Source organism: Thunnus albacares, chromosome 12 (assembly GCF_914725855.1).
Source record: "Thunnus albacares chromosome 12, fThuAlb1.1, whole genome shotgun sequence".
NCBI lineage: Eukaryota > Metazoa > Chordata > Actinopteri > Scombriformes > Scombridae > Thunnus > Thunnus albacares.
In genome coordinates, this window is record NC_058117.1 from 16,357,683 (window position 1) to 16,374,692 (window position 17,010).

Genomic DNA, 17,010 nt, shown 5'->3' on the forward strand with positions numbered 1-17,010 from the left:
CATGTATAGACCTCACTGTATCACATATATGTTTTAATTAGTACAAACTCTAAGATGAATTCCCTAATGCTTAAAGGCCTCTCTGGAGTTGCCGGAATACTTCAGCACCTTGTTTCCCTGTGCCTTTGAATCCATGAAGTGTTACTCTCGTACTGCATTTCCCATATACTCGCCTCATTTAATATAACTGTCAGTATTCACCTATCATAGGCCATTATCTGTCTCATCCACGTTCATTATTGAAGCTAATGATCTGTTGTCCTCTCTGCTCCCCATTGAAGGAGGACTACATTAAAAGTCTCTTACTAACTTAATTAGTAATTATAAATGTTAAAGATTAATCAGAGAGTGAGTGGCTTAAGGTTTATGTCTCTAGGCAGTGGTGGGACAAATGGAGAGACAAAGAGGCCATGTCGCTTCAGTGTTCACACTCCACTGTCATGCTGGAAATGGAACAAGACATATGAAAAGAGTGGAAGTGTGACCGTTTTAACTCTAATGACTGTCACGTGTATTTATATCACTGTGTTTTTTGCTCAAAGAAAAGAAAAGAAAGAAAGAAAGAAGAAAGAAAGACCCAACAAAATACCATAAAACATGTGCGTCAAGAGCTTTTGTACTTGAAGTATCTTAAGCTACAATTCTTACAGCCAAATATAGTATTTTGTTTCCATTCTATAATATACAAGCACCTACTGTAGTGGATATAATGCTGTTACAGGAAACACCATTTAATATTATAACCTATGATGCATGCAGTACTCACATCATCTCTTTCTAACAAGATGGAAATAGATCCCCTTAATTAAATCCTGGGTGTACACTAATTCCTTACTAAATCTGCACCTCTCTGACAATTCCACATCAGCAGCACCATGCACTCCAGTAAACATATAAGCACTGATATCAACATTAAACCTTAATAACTAATAAAGCTTTCATCCAGGGAGTTCCTGTGTGATTTCCATTAATGTGAGGGGAATCGCCCAGGACCATCTCCCTGTTTTCCGGTGCATGTTGACGCTCGAGCCGGGGGTTGGTACTCTTGGCGCAGGAGGAAAACAAGGAGGAACTTTAGCTGTGCTGAGTTGTGGGATGGTACAGATGCAAATTGCTTTTCTGCCGGAACTTCACCCATATGTGCAAGAGAAGCTGTTACACTTTTATCTGACCATAATTTAAATAAATTTAAGTTTCAATTGAAGGGGATGGACAAGGCTCACAGTGAACCAAAGAAAAAGTAAATAAAAACTTTCTATTGTAAAGACAAGCAAAGATTTGATAGTACACGAAGATGAGTATCCATTTCGTAGCTCTGCCCTCTCTCATGTAGAGGAGAAATGGCGGTGCTTTGACTGTTGAGCAGGGAGTCCTATCACACAAGACACACAGAATGGGGTGATGGTGGGGGGCTGGCCGGTGGCCCACAGCACCTGAAACCTATTAGAGAGCTTTGGAACATTCCACAGGGTTCTTCCACTTTGGCCAGAGGGCATCGTAAAGGTCCTCACAGAGAGACTCAGGAGCCGACAAACAAGGTGAAACACTAAAGCTAGAGTCTGATATGGAAGAGCGTGACATCTGACAATACTGCAAACGGCGGTGTCGCTTGTATTGTCACTAGGAAGAAAACATGTTGCATCCATTGGATCCCTATGTGGTCTAAAGGCAAAGACATTTTCTGTTTTTAGATTCACAAGGAGTTTGTCTTAATAAAGGAACACTATGATTAAAACATTTTGGCAAGCCAAGCAAAACTTTTATCAACTTTTTATCAAATGGTTTGCCATCTGGACTTAAAACAGTAGGGGCCCAATAGTGCGCTGACACTAAAAAACAAACATGCATAAACACACACAACCTGCTGCCAAATTTCTTGGAGATAGCCTTATCTTCTTTGCTCTGTGTGTGTATATATGTGTTTTAGTGGTACCAAGGCCCATCTCTTTGGCTGGATCTGTTTCCATGCCTCAGTGTTATGCTCACTGGGTTTAGCTCTATGGGTGTCTGTGGCCTCTCCTCTGGCCGCCCGTGTCCATTTGCTCTGCGGGTATGGCAGGCCTGAGCTGACAGATGGCCGCCCCTCTCCATTCCGCTCCAGAGTAACACAGTAACTGGTTTTTCCTCCGCCGTTGACCTTGCCACAGCCAGCCAGCAATCCAGGCTGGCACTCGGCCTGTCGAACAGGAGGGTAATGAAGTCCAGCGCTGCTCACATGATTATTAAGGCTTTGACGCTGGGGGGCCTTTCAGAACCCTATCCCCCTCCCCTCTCCTCCCCTGTCTGCCATTCACACAGCAAAAGTTCGATGAGGATAGTCATTTGTTACATGATACTTTGGAAAACCACCATTTTGCTCCATAAAGACAGTGAAAACTTTTTGCAGTACTCGTTTGGAGTCTGTTTGTATTCTAAAACAAACCTCTCTTCACCTATGAAGCATACTTAACAACAATTTTGAGAACAACATTGAAACTTTTTTCTATTCAGTAGCATATGATAGCTAATGGTGTCCCAGCGTGTATGTCATTCCAAAAACACACCAAGTAAGAGCCACTACATAAAGTTAGATCAGATCTGTCACAGTACTAGTGGTGCTGACAACCTCTAAAAGCAATGCAGTCCAGCAGTAGCACACCACTTCACTCTGACTGTAATTCTCCCTTACCACAAGCTTCTCTAGGCACGCCTGGAACCCTGGTCCCATCAGGGCCAGACTGGGATTTGAGAGGTGTAGGTTGCAGCTCTGACCTTTACTAAGGCAGGACTGTCTGTTTGCACTTCTCCCAAAAGCCCCCCTCCAGTCAGACTGCTAAGCAACCCCATCAGACCAGGGGTGTGCATGCACCTACGGCCTTGGTGACATCTCAGAGACCATGGGGAGATGGAGTAATGCAGAGGTTAATTCTGATCATTCAGTATTTATGCGCTTCACTTCAGAACAAGGGTTGGCATTAACACTCTAAAGGAGACATCCCTCCTGTATATCAATAAAACATACCCTGAAGCACAGGAAGAGCCTACCTTTATTCAGGTCGCCCAAGTCCCCAACTAGACCTGCATAGGAGGATTCTGAAAGTACACCAGTGAATCCTTCATTAGACAATGCCTTTAAATTCAAAGGAAAATTACAGAATTCATAAAAATCAGTATTATTGAATTCAATTGTAATTTATGCTGTAGAATGAATAACTCAACAACGAACACAGTCCAACCAATCACTGCAAGGAATTTTCACCAAATCACCATGGTGACATCAACCTACCAATTGCAATGCAGTAAGGGGCAGCAAGTGTTCACTCAGAGTTTGTACAAACAGGCTGTATGAACTGAGAGCATCAGATATTTTCTCACATGTTGGCCTAGTCTGTGAGGTGTGGGGAAATGTCAGGAAAATCAATAGATAAGGACCACATCAGACTGAGCTTGTCTGGCCTAGCAACAGAGCATCCCCATGGTGATGTCAATTACCTCTGCTTTACAACAAAAACACCAGGAAGAGCAAAACAGTCTCTGCAATGCTGTAAAACTTTTAATGCAGTCTCCTGGTTACATTGAGGAATTTGTAAGAAACTTTGTTTTTTTTTTTTTTTTTTTTTCAAACCAGACTGGTAGGTATCACAGTGAATGTGAGAATCTTATTGATAGCACCTTTTTTGCAGCTCACTCTGTTTTCTATTCTCCTCATGGACGCTGCATTAGTCAGGGAGAGGTATAATGTAACGAGCAGTAAGGTGCGCATAATTGCATATTAGCAGCAACACACTTGGCTGCACGGGAGGTGACTGCGCTAACGAACAGAGAGGCGTTATTAATCACCAATTAATAAAAGCAGGCAGATATCACACTCAGTATATGGCACGCATGGTTTCCTTTGTTTCCACTGGCTGGTCCAAGCCTGTTCTCTTATTTATTTCATAAGATTGATCCTGTTCCTGTGCTGTGTTGTCTATTGAGTTCTGACTCTGATCCAGCCCCCTAGGAGTCAAATGAGGAGTGTTTGGCCATGTTTGTTAGCAGATTACATGTGTATGTGCTCTATGAATGAGTCCCAGAAACTGAGGGAACACCATCAGACATACCTAATCAAAGAGGGTTATAGGAAAAGAAACAAAGAATGAAAATACCATATACTGTTAATGCACCAGGAGGAAAAAACACTCAACGGAGTAGAAATGTGTTGCCACCAGGGCAGAGACAGTGATGGAGACCATGCAATCAACATACACCGGACAAGTTGCTCTAGGGGCCCAAAACAAAAGGATATGTGTCAAGGATAATTTGCGGCCCTTAGCAAGAAACAACACACGGCTTTCAGCTTCAAAAACTGTTACAGTGTGTCTGTTCCCCCACTAACAGCCAACACAGTATGTTTTGCCAGGTTGGAGCTTGGTTAATACGAAAATGTGAGCACTACATAGTGAAGCAGAGGAAAGGGGAGAGATAGTGGACAGAGAGGGGAGGAAGGAGAAAGAGAGAACAGAGAGGAGGAAGAGAAAGCTAAAGGCGTCTCACTCGCTCTCCTCTCCAGCTCTGTAACGGCCCACAGTGCCTGCTTCACACAGAGCGGCCAGCTGTACAGCAAATGTGCCTTTCCCTCTCCGCCCCCGAACCTTTCCACCCCTCCAGTGCCCCCCTCTGCCTGGGCTGACCAGGCCACCGGCTCCTCTCTGTGAGAGAAGGCTCCTCCCTGACTTGGCTTCAAGCTCAGTGCTGTCACCAACCCAAAAAATCCGTAGAGGTGACCCCAAAAACACTTTTTCTGGGATGTGGTTTGGTTTGTTTGTTTACAATTGTCCTTCTGAACACTGCCACCTTGGCAGGAGCTGCTTGGAATGGACAGGAGTGAGATGAGAATTGGATTGAAAGCAGATATAACAAAAAAGCAAAAAACCTTTTCACCTTTAAAACCCTTTAAGACAGAGCCCGTGCTTCAAAACATGTCAGGGCTCTGAAAATCCACACAGGGACATTTGAAACAGTGCGATAAATGGGCCAAACGTGCCCCCCATGAGGCTCCAAATGTCATAGTTTACAGTGGGGTCAAAGTGAAGCAATGGGGTGGCATGATGGCATGCTGATAAAACCTAACTGGCTTTTGTGTCAATGAAAGACCTTCAAAGGTCCTCTTAGAAAAAACAAAAAAAAAACATGACGACTTTGAGAAAGGACTGTGATTTTAAATATCCTGTCCTATGCAATTACTACAAATCAAGACAGCAAATTAAATTGATGGACAGATTTGTTTTTTAATCTCAAAGAAAAATAGAAATAAAGGATTTGATAGTGACTGCAGCAGCTGAAAGCTGTATAAATCTGTGTGTCTCTGGAGAAAAATCGGACACCCTCAATTCTGTAAGTGTGCCATGCCAAAAAAACTCTAAACTAAAGAGTGGCCAGCTGTCTTCTGGCCTGCTATTAAATTGCTCCTTGGATGGTGGCGATATCATTTTTTTCTCCATAGGAGTATCACACCAGGTCCCCAAACAGAGCGACCAGCTGTACAGCAAATGTGTACTGATCCATCTGGGCCCTAGCAGGCTGCGGCCTCCATCTTAAGACACGTGGGGCCGTTCACAGGCTTGGCTGGGTCTGGTCTGCAACACACCCTTCTGCACCCATGGCCACCTCCTTCTCTTTCATTTACCTCCATTATCATAGTAAATGTCGAGTAGCTGGCCACCAGAGCTGCGCTTTATGTCTGAACCAAGACCGTCATCATCTGAGTGTAATATCCATGCATCAAAATGTGCTGGCAGTCGAACAGAAGAGGCAGCCACGAGCACTCCGGCCCGATGGAAGGAGGTGAGGGTGGAGGGTGCACTTGGTTTAGGAAGACTATTGTATTACAAAGGCAGCTAATATGGACTTGTCTGGGTGAGACAGGCTCAGGTTTTGTTGTTCCATACACTTAGCACTATGGTTATGTCACGGCACATCACTATATATAGAGTTATCAGTGTGAACTGACACCATGGAGCGGGGCTGAAAACAACACCCCTATGAATCCAGCGTCTGCTCCATTACCTACGCTAATAACGCTGACAGCTGAGCGGAGATGACCCCAGCCCCCTGATTCCCCTCTCCTGTGCAGATGGCCATTAAAAGGAGAAAGTGTCCCTTTTTTCAGTAGAGAAGGTATTTAGAGCTTTTCCAAATGAGTATTTTTTTTCCCTGTGTTTTTGGCCCAAATTAGCTTTGCAGTGATTACAGGTTGGATCAGATTTAACCCTATTCTACATTAAAAAGGGACAAATTCTTAAGAAGCTATGTAAAACCACAAGACCAACATTAGTGTTTTTAGACAACTAACCTGACTACATCTTCAGTTAAACATATTTTCTTTTATATTCTATTCAGTTTCCTTTTTGTTTGTTTGTTTTACAAAATGCAATCACTTCTTGACAACTTCATCTTTCTACCAAATTGTCATCACAATGAGTTTTGTTTTCTCCATATTTTACAGATCAGAAAAACAAATGCATCTAACAGAAACCCTTTTGAGGAGTCTGATGAAACCCGTGATCATGTCGAATACAAAGCAATGGCATATCAGAGAAGTAAGACATCAGACAATAACCCAATCACCTATCCTCCTGTTATCTTAAGCTGTCTGAATTCCACTATTATGGGGGAACTGTGTGCTTGTGCGGCTGAAAGACATAAAATAACCAGTAGGGGGGTTTGTTTTCTACCCTCCCAGTGTGCTCCGTGCCTGCCTTTGCGAGAGAAAGGACTAATGCTGGCATGGTACTGTATTAGGCACCCCCAGTAGAATAGTGGGTGAGCAGATCGCAAAGATGAATACAAAATACACACCTACACACTCTCAGCTCGTCTCTCTCCTTTGCAAATACACCGCAGCATCAAAATCACAAATCACAAGCTTCTGATTGTTTATGCACAAACAGTGGGTCCCTGATAGAATTGCCTACCGGTCCTGATAGAATTGCCCACCGTGTTTAAATTCACCTGCGCCTAGAAGCGTGTCCCAAACAGAGAGGCGGTTTGGTTCCAGATCAATGAGTCTCTCTCCCACTGAAGACAACAGATAATGCAGTGTAATGAAAGAGCCGCCAAACGAGCTGAATAAATGAATGAATAAAGGAACGTGAGACCGGAATTCGCCTACTTACTGCAGGCAAGAAAACCTGTTTTCCAATTGTCTGTTCTCTACAAATTATTCTGCCTGCATACAAATGACAACCAAAAGTAAAGACATTTTGAAATCATGGAGGTTAGTGTTACACCAGCTTTCTTTGTTTAGGAATCTTGTGAAAGGGAATGAGTAATTTGGAATATTTTTGATGCACAATGTAATAAAATGAAAAAAATCCATTTCTTCAGTTGATTTGACGTCATAAAATGCAGAGAGCATGAAAGTATGTTATCAAATGTTGTATTCAGATCTCAGTCATCTGAATGGACTACTTAAGTGAAGATGCATAAAAAAACAACCAAACAAAAAATGTGCAGTAGCAATGTGGAGATTCTTCAAAAAATGTGGGATAATATTTGGAATTTTAAGCAATTTGAATAAAATCTGTATTTGATTTAAATATTTCAACAATCTGAATGTTTCCACTACTTCAAACTACCTTCATTACAGAGTGGTTTGAAGTGGAGAGATTCTGCTCCACAAGCATGCACACATACTATATTTTACCATTCACATGCATGGGGAAATGAAGATGATGGGTTTATAAATGCACAACACTGGGGATGCAGTTGATGGTCAAAATATTAAAATAATTCCACCTATTTGGTGATGTGATCCAGATACTTGTGAGCCTGAATGAGACAGGGTCAAATATTTTATTACATATATCACATCAATTCTCAGTATGTGATTCATCTTTCAAAATTATGAAAAGACTATGTCTGATTTTTATAAAATTATCCAATATTTGTTGTGACATTGGGTGAATTTTTCCTTAATGATTCGTATATTGTATTGATGATGGTCACACAAAATCATTCCCTCTTAAATTTAAATCACACACCTAAAAGCCACAATTTATGCTACATTATTGAAATACTTTAGGAAATGTAGAATACACATTTACATTGATAGTACACAAACATTGTTTTATATGACTTGTACCACTGCAGGACTGCAACAGAGACCATAATGAATCAAACAAAAAAAAAAAATCTCCTACCCAGCATGTGGTTGGCCACATGAACTTGGATGTCCCACTCACTGTAGAACACCATCTGACATTTGATGCACTGGTATGTCTTCTTCTGTAAATAAGACCAAGAGGAAAGGGATTATTATAGTCAACTTTGAAAAATCAAAAATGAAAAAATAATGTTACACACTAGAAATCTATTTTGTTTTCCAAAATTAACATGGTAATAAAAACAATATGCAAATCAGCATTTTTTTCGTGAACTATTCAAGCTCAGTTAATACAACATTAAAAATACCTCTTCAGTTTGTGAAGGGCTGGCTCGAGGCATGGGTGACACCTGGGGGGTCTTGAGCTGCCCGTTGTTACTGTCCCCTGCCTGTTCTCGGTGCACTGTCTGGACATGGTTCTGCAACTCTGCTTCAGACTCAAACTTCACATTGCAGCTGGAGCATCGTGTTTTTGCAGCGGATGATGAGGATGTAGAAGAGGATGAAGATGATGAAGAGACTGCTTTGCCTTTCCCCTCTCCTGGGCTGAGACTCTCCCCCTGGATCCATGTGACTGTTGCTGGATTGGTGGCCCCTCCATGCTGCTGTTGTTGTCTCCCTCCATTCACTGTTGGGCTGGAGCTCTTGGAGCCAGCAGCTGTCACACAGGATGCACAAAGTCCATATGGCAGTCCATTGATGTCCAGCTTCACCAGGTCCAGTTTGGACCGAAAATCTTTCAGGCAAGAGGCGCACTTGAAAGGTTTCTGGACATGGTGTTGCTGCTGGTTGTGAGAGATGGCATTACTGCGGACCGTGGGATGGTTGGAGGACATAGTGCCTGTCTTTTGCATGTGGAAGGTACCGTGGATCTTGAGCTCCAATGTGGAGGTGACTGTCTGCATGCACACCACACAGCGGAAACCTGTCAGGGAATTCCTCAGGTCAGGGTGCATCTGGCAATGTTCCAGGAAGTCCTCCTCACTCTGCAGAGGCATCTTACAAATGCGGCAGCTGCCTGTGTCCAGGCTCTTGCTATGGGTGACCTTGTGCTCAGTCAGGGTGAGCAAGGAAGGGAAGCGCTCCCCACAGATGGGACACATGTAGTGTTTGACAGGCCCAAGGTGGGTCTGCATATGTTCCCTCAGCCCAGCCTCAGAGAAGAAGGTGCGGGAGCAGACATTGCACTTGTGGTTGCCCTTGATCATTTCAGCTTTCCTTTTCATCATGGCACTTTCACCAGGGCGTATATTGTGGTCTCTCAATTGGTGGTTAGTGAGGAGTGACTCCATGGTATAAGATGCCCCACAGATGTCACACCCATACATGGGCTCTGCAGTGTCCACCTCTTCCTCACTTCCATCATGGCTGTTGTGGGACTCGACCACAGATCCTCCTGCTGCCCCTGTACTATGGCTGTTGGTTAGGAGACCTTGTAGCTCAGCATCTTCTTTAGGCTGGCCATCACCACCGCTTACAGTAGAGCCATTAGCACCACAGTTCTGTGTCTTTCCCTCAAACACACAGTGTTTCTCCCTTAAATGCTTCTCCAACAGGACGATGGCATGGAAGGCCTTACTGCAGAAGCGACAGTTATACTTCTTGCTGTGGGTGGTGATATGGCACTGAAGCTCCACCTCTGTGCCAAAGGACTCCCCACAAAAAATGCAGCGATGGGCACGGCCCTGGTTTTCCAGATGGCTATGTTTGACATGTAGCTGCAGGTCTGTCTCATGCCTGAAGTCCCAGTTGCAGGAGGTGCAGCGGTAGACCTTCTTCTCATTGCTGTGTTTTACAGCCAGGTGGAGCTGGGTAGACACCTTTGAGTCAAACACCTCCTGGCACAGAGTGCAACGAAAGAACACAAAGGTATGCATGTCGAGTAGGTGCTTCTGCAGGTCATCAACTGAAGTGAACTGCTTGTCACAACTCTCACAGATATAGTAAGTGGAGGTAATAGTGAAGTGAATTGTCACATGCTTCAGCAGGGACTCTTGGTTTGGGAACTCTTTGTTGCACTGTGGGCAGGTGAGTTGAGGCTGTAGGCCATCGAGATGAGTTTTTAGGTGAGTCTGGAAAAGGTCTAAGCTGGTATACTTGGCTCCACACTGGTTACATATGAACTCACTGGTAGCACGTGAGGCTGAGCTGCCTTGCTTCAGCATGGCAGTTTGTTCCACAGATATGGGAGAAGAGGGACTGAGAGTGCGCAAGGATTTCTTTCCATTGTTGATGTAGTTCAGCGCCAGTGGAATGTTCTTGTGATTCTCCTTGATGTGCTTGTTGAGCTTCAGAACACTGTTGAATATGGGAGAATTGGTGCAGTACGAACAGGAGTACACCTCGACTATAGGCTCCTTGGGAGTAACAGCCAGAGGGGAGTCAAAGCGCAGGCTTCCCCCATCACAGTGAGTCTGACGAACATGCTCCTCCAAAGTAGCCTCTGTCAAGAAACCCATGAAGCATTGGGGGCAGAAGAAGGCATTGCTCTCCTTGGCCACAGGACTGGGAAAGCCATGGGAACAGCGGATGTGTTCCTGCAGGGCGTTGAGATCACTCAGCACCTCAGGGCAGAAGTTACACTGAAGGAGGGCATCAGGTAAGCTGGCTAACAGGGCAGCGTGGTCCTCTGCATTGTGGACCTGCTTAAGATGTTCATTTAGATTTAATAAAGAGGGCAAAACCTCCAAACAAAACTGGCAAGTATGGGCCTGCTCTGGCTTGTCCAGATGCATGGTTCGCAGGTGAATTTGAAGCACAGCCAAACTGGAGAACACTTGCTTGTTGCAGTAGATGCAACTGTAGGAAACTTTAGGCTGTTTGGAGGAACGTCCCATGTCTGATGTGTTCTGAGCAGCCCTCTTTCTCCTTCCCCTTGTCTTGGGAACAGGTGGCGCTGTCTCCACCATTGTGGAGCTGTCGACAGAGAGGTTTGAGTCAGGAGTGGTGCTAGAGACAGAGGTGTAACCCACAGTCAGCAAAGAAGGGCTGTTACTATGGTTACTAGATTCTGGGAGCTGGTGGATGTCCATGTGAGCATAGAGGTCCTCAACAGACAAAAAGTGCTCAGAGCAGATAGCACAGGTGTGACCCTTCCGGTCACGGCTGTGTGCCTGGTCAATGTGGGTCAGCAGGGTTCCCTCATCACTGAAGGGCTCATGGCAGTAGATACACTGCAGGGTGGCACCCAGGCCTCCATCCTCTGATGGCGAGCACTCAGGGTGGCACTCAGCGATGTGCCTCTGGAGCTCTTCTGGGACATCAAAGCCCTCCTCACAACGGCTGCATTTGCGGGTTTCTTTCAGCTTCCATTCATCAGCTCTAGAAAGGCTTGAGCTGCTGCCATCTTTGCCTCTTTCGTGTACTTGCATGTGGCCGTGGAGAGAGCTGGAGGAAAGGAAGCCTCGGCGGCACACAGGGCACTTGTGGGGTTTGTTGGAGGCGTGAGTTTTCATGTGGATTTTGAGGTGATCACTGCGGGAGAAGGCAGAGTCACACTCTCCACAGTGGTACTTCTTATCACCGGTATGTAGCTTCACGTGTCTATCGCGGCTGCGCTTGTGCTTAAACAAACGACTGCAAAAGGTACAGCTGAAAGGGAGTTTATCCCCGTGGCTCTGTTCGTGACGCTTGAGGAAGCTTAGGCGACTGAAGGACTTGTCACAGAACTGGCATGGGTATGGTAGGCCAGGGCCCCCTTCATCCTCGCCAAAGTCATAGTCCTCGCAGTGTCCTGGAGAAGTCTGATCCTTACTGGAGGGAGATGATGCTGGCCAAGAACACGATGGGTCATCCTCAATATCAGCACCGTCTGGAGAAGAAGACAGAAATAGGGAGAAGGAAAGAGAGCAAATAGGATATCAAGGGCAAGTCAGAGGAAAAAAGATGAAGAGAGAAAGAAAGAGTGAGTAAGAGGGGTGTTTGCTAAGACTGCATTAGCAACTAATTTGTCTCGTTCTTTTGAATAGAAAAGGTGGGCCACCATGGCGTTATTTGTCATAATAATTATAAGGTAGTGGTGTAAGAATTTAGAATTCTTTGCAACTTAGACCATTTTTTTCTTCAACATAAAACAATACCTCTCCTTAGGTGTTATCTTAAAAGTTACATTTAAATATGCAATTTAAAGTATAATTAGAGAAGAGAATAAGTGGAAATACTTTTACTACAATTAACCTTGTATGTGGCCATATAATGACTTAGCCCACTGTGACTCAAAACACAATCTCTGACATTTAAAGCCAACACAAGACAATGAGTGTACTTTAGTATGTAAGCCTGGCATGAGGTAAATTAGAACATTTCTATTATTCCTGAACAATTACTAGAATATTTTTGAAAAACAAGAACCCTTGAAATGACCTTAAGACAAGAGAAAAAAGCAGGGAAAAGCAGTTCTCAAGGGTGAAAGAGAAGATTAAATGTGTAATTTAGACTACAGCCATGCATAGCCTTTAGGAATGTTCCACTGCAAAATAGATGATTTTCATGAAACATGGGCCTTTCAGAACATCAGTCAATAGATATCAGTTATAGAATATGCATTATTATCATATTTGTCAGTGTGGTCTGCGCTAAGCTGTGAGGCAACTGATACTGGATGGATGAATGTGCCATGTGCTGATACAGGGGAAGCAACGAGGGGACGGGGGAACAGATTGGGGAAGACAACTGAGTGGCTAACTATCTCACTCAAGGACAAGCAGGTGCAGAGAATGACCAGGGAACACCAGCCAACTGACAATACGGCTCCCATGCGTGTTACAATTACTTTAACGTCTCCCTATACAAATCACTTATTTGCCGACATTCCTTTCCACTGCTGCACTGCACAGTGATATCAATGGAAAACACAGAACACCACTTTCCACAAGTTCAAAAGGTTACAGACCACTTCTTCCCGCTGCCGAATTCTAAGTGCTGTGAACTTCCTTACCTAAATAAAACAACGTAATCCCAACCCCTTCAGAAAAAAAAACTGTGTCAAAAGGCCAGAACTTGGAATGGGAAAAACAAGAGGAAACTGCAAAGATTTATGAGAGGGACTAAGGAAAAGCACAAGCTCTTTCCAGGATCCAACCTCTGTACTCTCCTTCAGCTGACAAATCTAAGTCTCTCTCTCTCCCCCTTTCTGTTGTTTTTGCTGGGAGATCTGCCCTTTGTCAGGATATCATGCCCTCTCTGAGCACTTACCCCCATCAGGGCCTATCTTCAGGAAACAGATGGGGTCGGAGGCCATTCCCTTGCCCCTCCAAACTGCTGAAAGCGGCACATTGACAGCCCACCTCCACACCGTGGCCCTCCCGGAAACCTCCCACCCCTGGCAAGGCGCCCACTCTGCACACACATCTCACTCAAGAAGCAAACCTTGCCTGATTTACTTGCTTTATCTCTCATACATGTCTCAATGTTTTCTCTCTCTCTCTCTGGTTTGAGGGAGGATGGGTGACTCAGTGCTATGCCCTCCTCCACAGAGGGGGCGGATCTGCCCTCTCTCACACTGCCTCCCAGGGTATAGGAGAAGAAGACAGTGTAAGAAGAATGACCCCAGCCAATGCCTTACAGTCAAACATATTGGCTTCGAGACAACAGTATGAAACAAACAAATAAATGGGCCTGTATACAAGGCTAAATGAAATTCTACTGTCTTAAATGAGGATGTCTTTGCCTTGAGACATTACTAAGCTGTCAGGACAACCTCATTCCATTTTTTTGTTTGTTTACTTGATGTATATTATTTATTTAGTGCCTTTACTCCAATAACACACATACATAAAGTCATATCTGTAGGGGACATGTGGGGGTTGCAAACAGCAGAGTTCAGCTAACAAATTGAACGTGTTTAGATGAGCAAATAGTTATATTAACATAAGGTTTGTGAAATACTACAGAAGCTGCTGAATAATAATATCATAGTATAATATTAATAATGCATTTTAATAATGAAATTCATTTCTCTCTGGGTTGCACCTTTTGTCCTATTAAAGGTATCATCATACCAATCTGACTTAAATATGTTGTATGTGTGCTGGACAAAAAAAAAACCTGATGCTGTAAAAAAACATGGTTGCTATGTTACTTGTCTTACTTTGACGGCCGTCAAAATGAAAAAAAAAAGAAAGATCACATCTGTTTTTGGGCATTAAGAGTTGAAAATGTACATTTCAGGTACATTGTCCCACATAGTGAGACTTATAACAGTTTCACTCTCTCTCACACACATAAGCTCAGTAATATACAAAAGAAATGCACATTGCACACCCACAAACATACCATATATGTGTACACATACATGTGCACATAGAATACCAATACAAGCGCAATGGCCGAAACAAGTGTGTGAACAACTGCAGATGAAAGCGCAATCTTCCTCAGGAGACCTCAAGAGGAAAGAGAGAGACTTGTTTTTTTCCTTCTTCACCCAGACAAGAAATGCCCAGGCCTCAGCAGCAGCCTGAGTAAATAAAAGAACGGGCCTTACTTCCCTGTCTCTCGGGCCGGGGGCCTGTGCACGCCAGCACTCTCTGTGCTGCTGCCAAAGGGGATGCTGGGGCCTGAAAAACTACACCCTGCAGCTGAAGGGCTGTCTTTGTTGGTCTGCCAAGGCCTTCCTGAGCATCCTCCAGCCAACAGCCTGTCACGTCCTGGGAGGAAGACCTCCATCTTAAGGCCTGTCCCTCTCTGGGAGTTCTGTCCCTACCCCCTCCATCTTTCTCTTTTAACTGTCTCCTATATGGAACAAAACAACCTCATTTGGAGTGTTCCTATAGGGGATGGCATAAAATGAGCCTTAGTCATATTTACTAGTAAGATATAATTTCCGCCATCAGTTACACTACATTAAAACTTTTTAAAGAATTAAACAAAAAAGCCAAGCTTGTCAAGTTCAAGTATTCAATATCTGTAAGTTGAATTAGGATATCTGCAATAGCCACACAAATCAGTTTATCTCTTTACTCAAAATGCAAATGTAACTATTAAAAATTCCCCCTTCACACGCAGGTCTCCGTTTCCTCAAGCCAGTCTGAAGTACTCTTTGTGCACCACTTCCTCTATGCTCATTTATAGCAACCTTTCCCAGAGTAAATACTCCTGTTCAAATAAGTTCCTTAATGCTGGGAACAGGTAAGTTTGCCGTTTCTCTACACAGTGCCATAGCTTCTAAAATCCCTGAAGAATGTTTTGATTTATGCAATTAATGTATTTGGGAATTAGCAAAATATATAAATATAAATTTAAGACAGCAAGTCATTAATTTTCTTGATGCCATTGTTTCCCTTTGGAATATAATACATATGGTGGCAAACATTGTCTCGATTTTTCTTTAAAGGCTAAATGATACACATAATTTGAGAAGATTCATTACAATTGCATTTTTTGTAGTCAGAACATATGATTTTTGGATTGATAATAATAAAACTGATAATATTTCAAATATATTAGTGGCTGGTGTGCTCATTAGTAGAACAATAAATAAAAAATATGTGTATGAAAAAGCGATACAAATCCAGTAAAATTCCCTTCCACTGACTCCAAAAGTGTACAGCAATACAATATGTGAGAGTTCGGTTCATAGAACAATTTGTTTGATAAAGAAAGAATAAGACAAAGCCTGTTATTTCTACATGTAAAAAATGAAAGAGCCAGACAGAAAATGTATAATTAATTCTCTTGTGAAATGTATTGCTAGGATGTTTGAGTTGAAATCTGGTGATGTACATACCGTAAAAAATGTTGTTTGTTGTAGCTGTCAACAAAAGTGACTTATTAACAAAATACTGTAAAAAAAATCTATATCCCCAGTTCTTCAGCAAAGCTATTGTAATCGTCTCAAACCCAGACATACCTTTGTCTCCGCATTTTAAAGTTTTGTGAAATGTGCTTTTATAATCAGTGCTGCAACATAAAAGTAAAAGCTGGGTGCTGAGTGAAAATAATGATGACCATCCCTCAACTGACTTTTTTGGTTTTGTGAGGGTTTTGTGTAACCTATATTTTGAAAAGTGTGATAAATAAATACATAAAGTTTTACTAAAATAATTACTTACTTTTTATCAGAGAATTTGACATTTGTATGCAGGTTTTGTCCAAAGCTTATATGTTTATTAAACAGGCATTTGTGATTCTATTGTTTTCATCTCATAATACACCCTTCTGAAACCTTTCAGGGACCGTGGTTTGGGAATAACTCACTGCTGGCACTCAGACCTTCATGTCTGAGGTCCTGGAAGCAGTTCAAGATGGCTTATCACTGCCTAACAGCAACAGAGTACATCTCTTCTATTTAGGAAGCCAAACTCTTATCCAGGTCCAGGACCTTATCTTATCAGAAAAATGTTTTTGCTATCACTCATCTGCCACTTCTATAGCAAGCTAGACTTTGTTCAAAAGCCATTCTAGAGACGCAAAGGATGACCATGCTTTCAGCAGCCAGAACTTATCTTCCTCTGTGTTGTACCAGAGATCTGTACATAGTGGTTGTCATAAGAGATGTGTTTGTGTGAGTGTATTTGTGGCACATTGGGGATTGGGGATTCATTGAATAAACAAAAAGCTGACAACTTGTCTGATGTAACACCATGACCCCACTTCATATTCAGAAAGGGGATCTTTTTACAGTTACTGGGAAAAGTAGTGAGCCTTCCCCATGAGACAATGCATGTGTCATCTCAACGCTTTTCCTGTTCTGATGCCCAAATAGCAATATGTGTCTGAACAACACGGTATCATGTACGGCCCTGTTTGTGACACAACCACTTAAGATCTAATAGAAGAGGTAGTGAGAGAAATTTTTACATTTGCTAAGACTCCAGTCTGTCTGACTGAGAGTGAGGGGGGTTCACGTTTGTGGGACTAATTCCAGTCAGATGCACGAATCACTCAGT

General features: G+C 43.1%; 1 protein-coding gene across 11 annotated transcripts in view; it reads right to left on the reverse strand.

Moving 5' to 3' along the window:
• LOC122993522 (zinc finger protein 521-like) overlaps positions 1 to 17,010 on the reverse strand; it is a 90,401-nt gene that overhangs the window by 39,154 nt on the left and 34,237 nt on the right. For 8 of the 11 annotated variants that reach the window (XM_044367753.1, XM_044367751.1, XM_044367752.1 and 5 more), the window contains 3 exons: positions 8,434 to 11,936; positions 8,163 to 8,247; positions 3,025 to 3,072 (listed from right to left, as the gene is read on the reverse strand). In XM_044367753.1, the coding sequence (XP_044223688.1) occupies positions 3,025 to 3,072; positions 8,163 to 8,247; positions 8,434 to 11,580 (3,280 nt within the window). In that variant the 5' untranslated portion in view covers positions 11,581 to 11,936. Of the gene's footprint in view, positions 1 to 3,024; positions 3,073 to 8,162; positions 8,248 to 8,433; positions 11,937 to 13,318; positions 13,433 to 17,010 lie in introns of those variants that run through there. The other 3 variants (XM_044367754.1, XM_044367746.1, XM_044367749.1) reach the window with 2 other exon arrangements.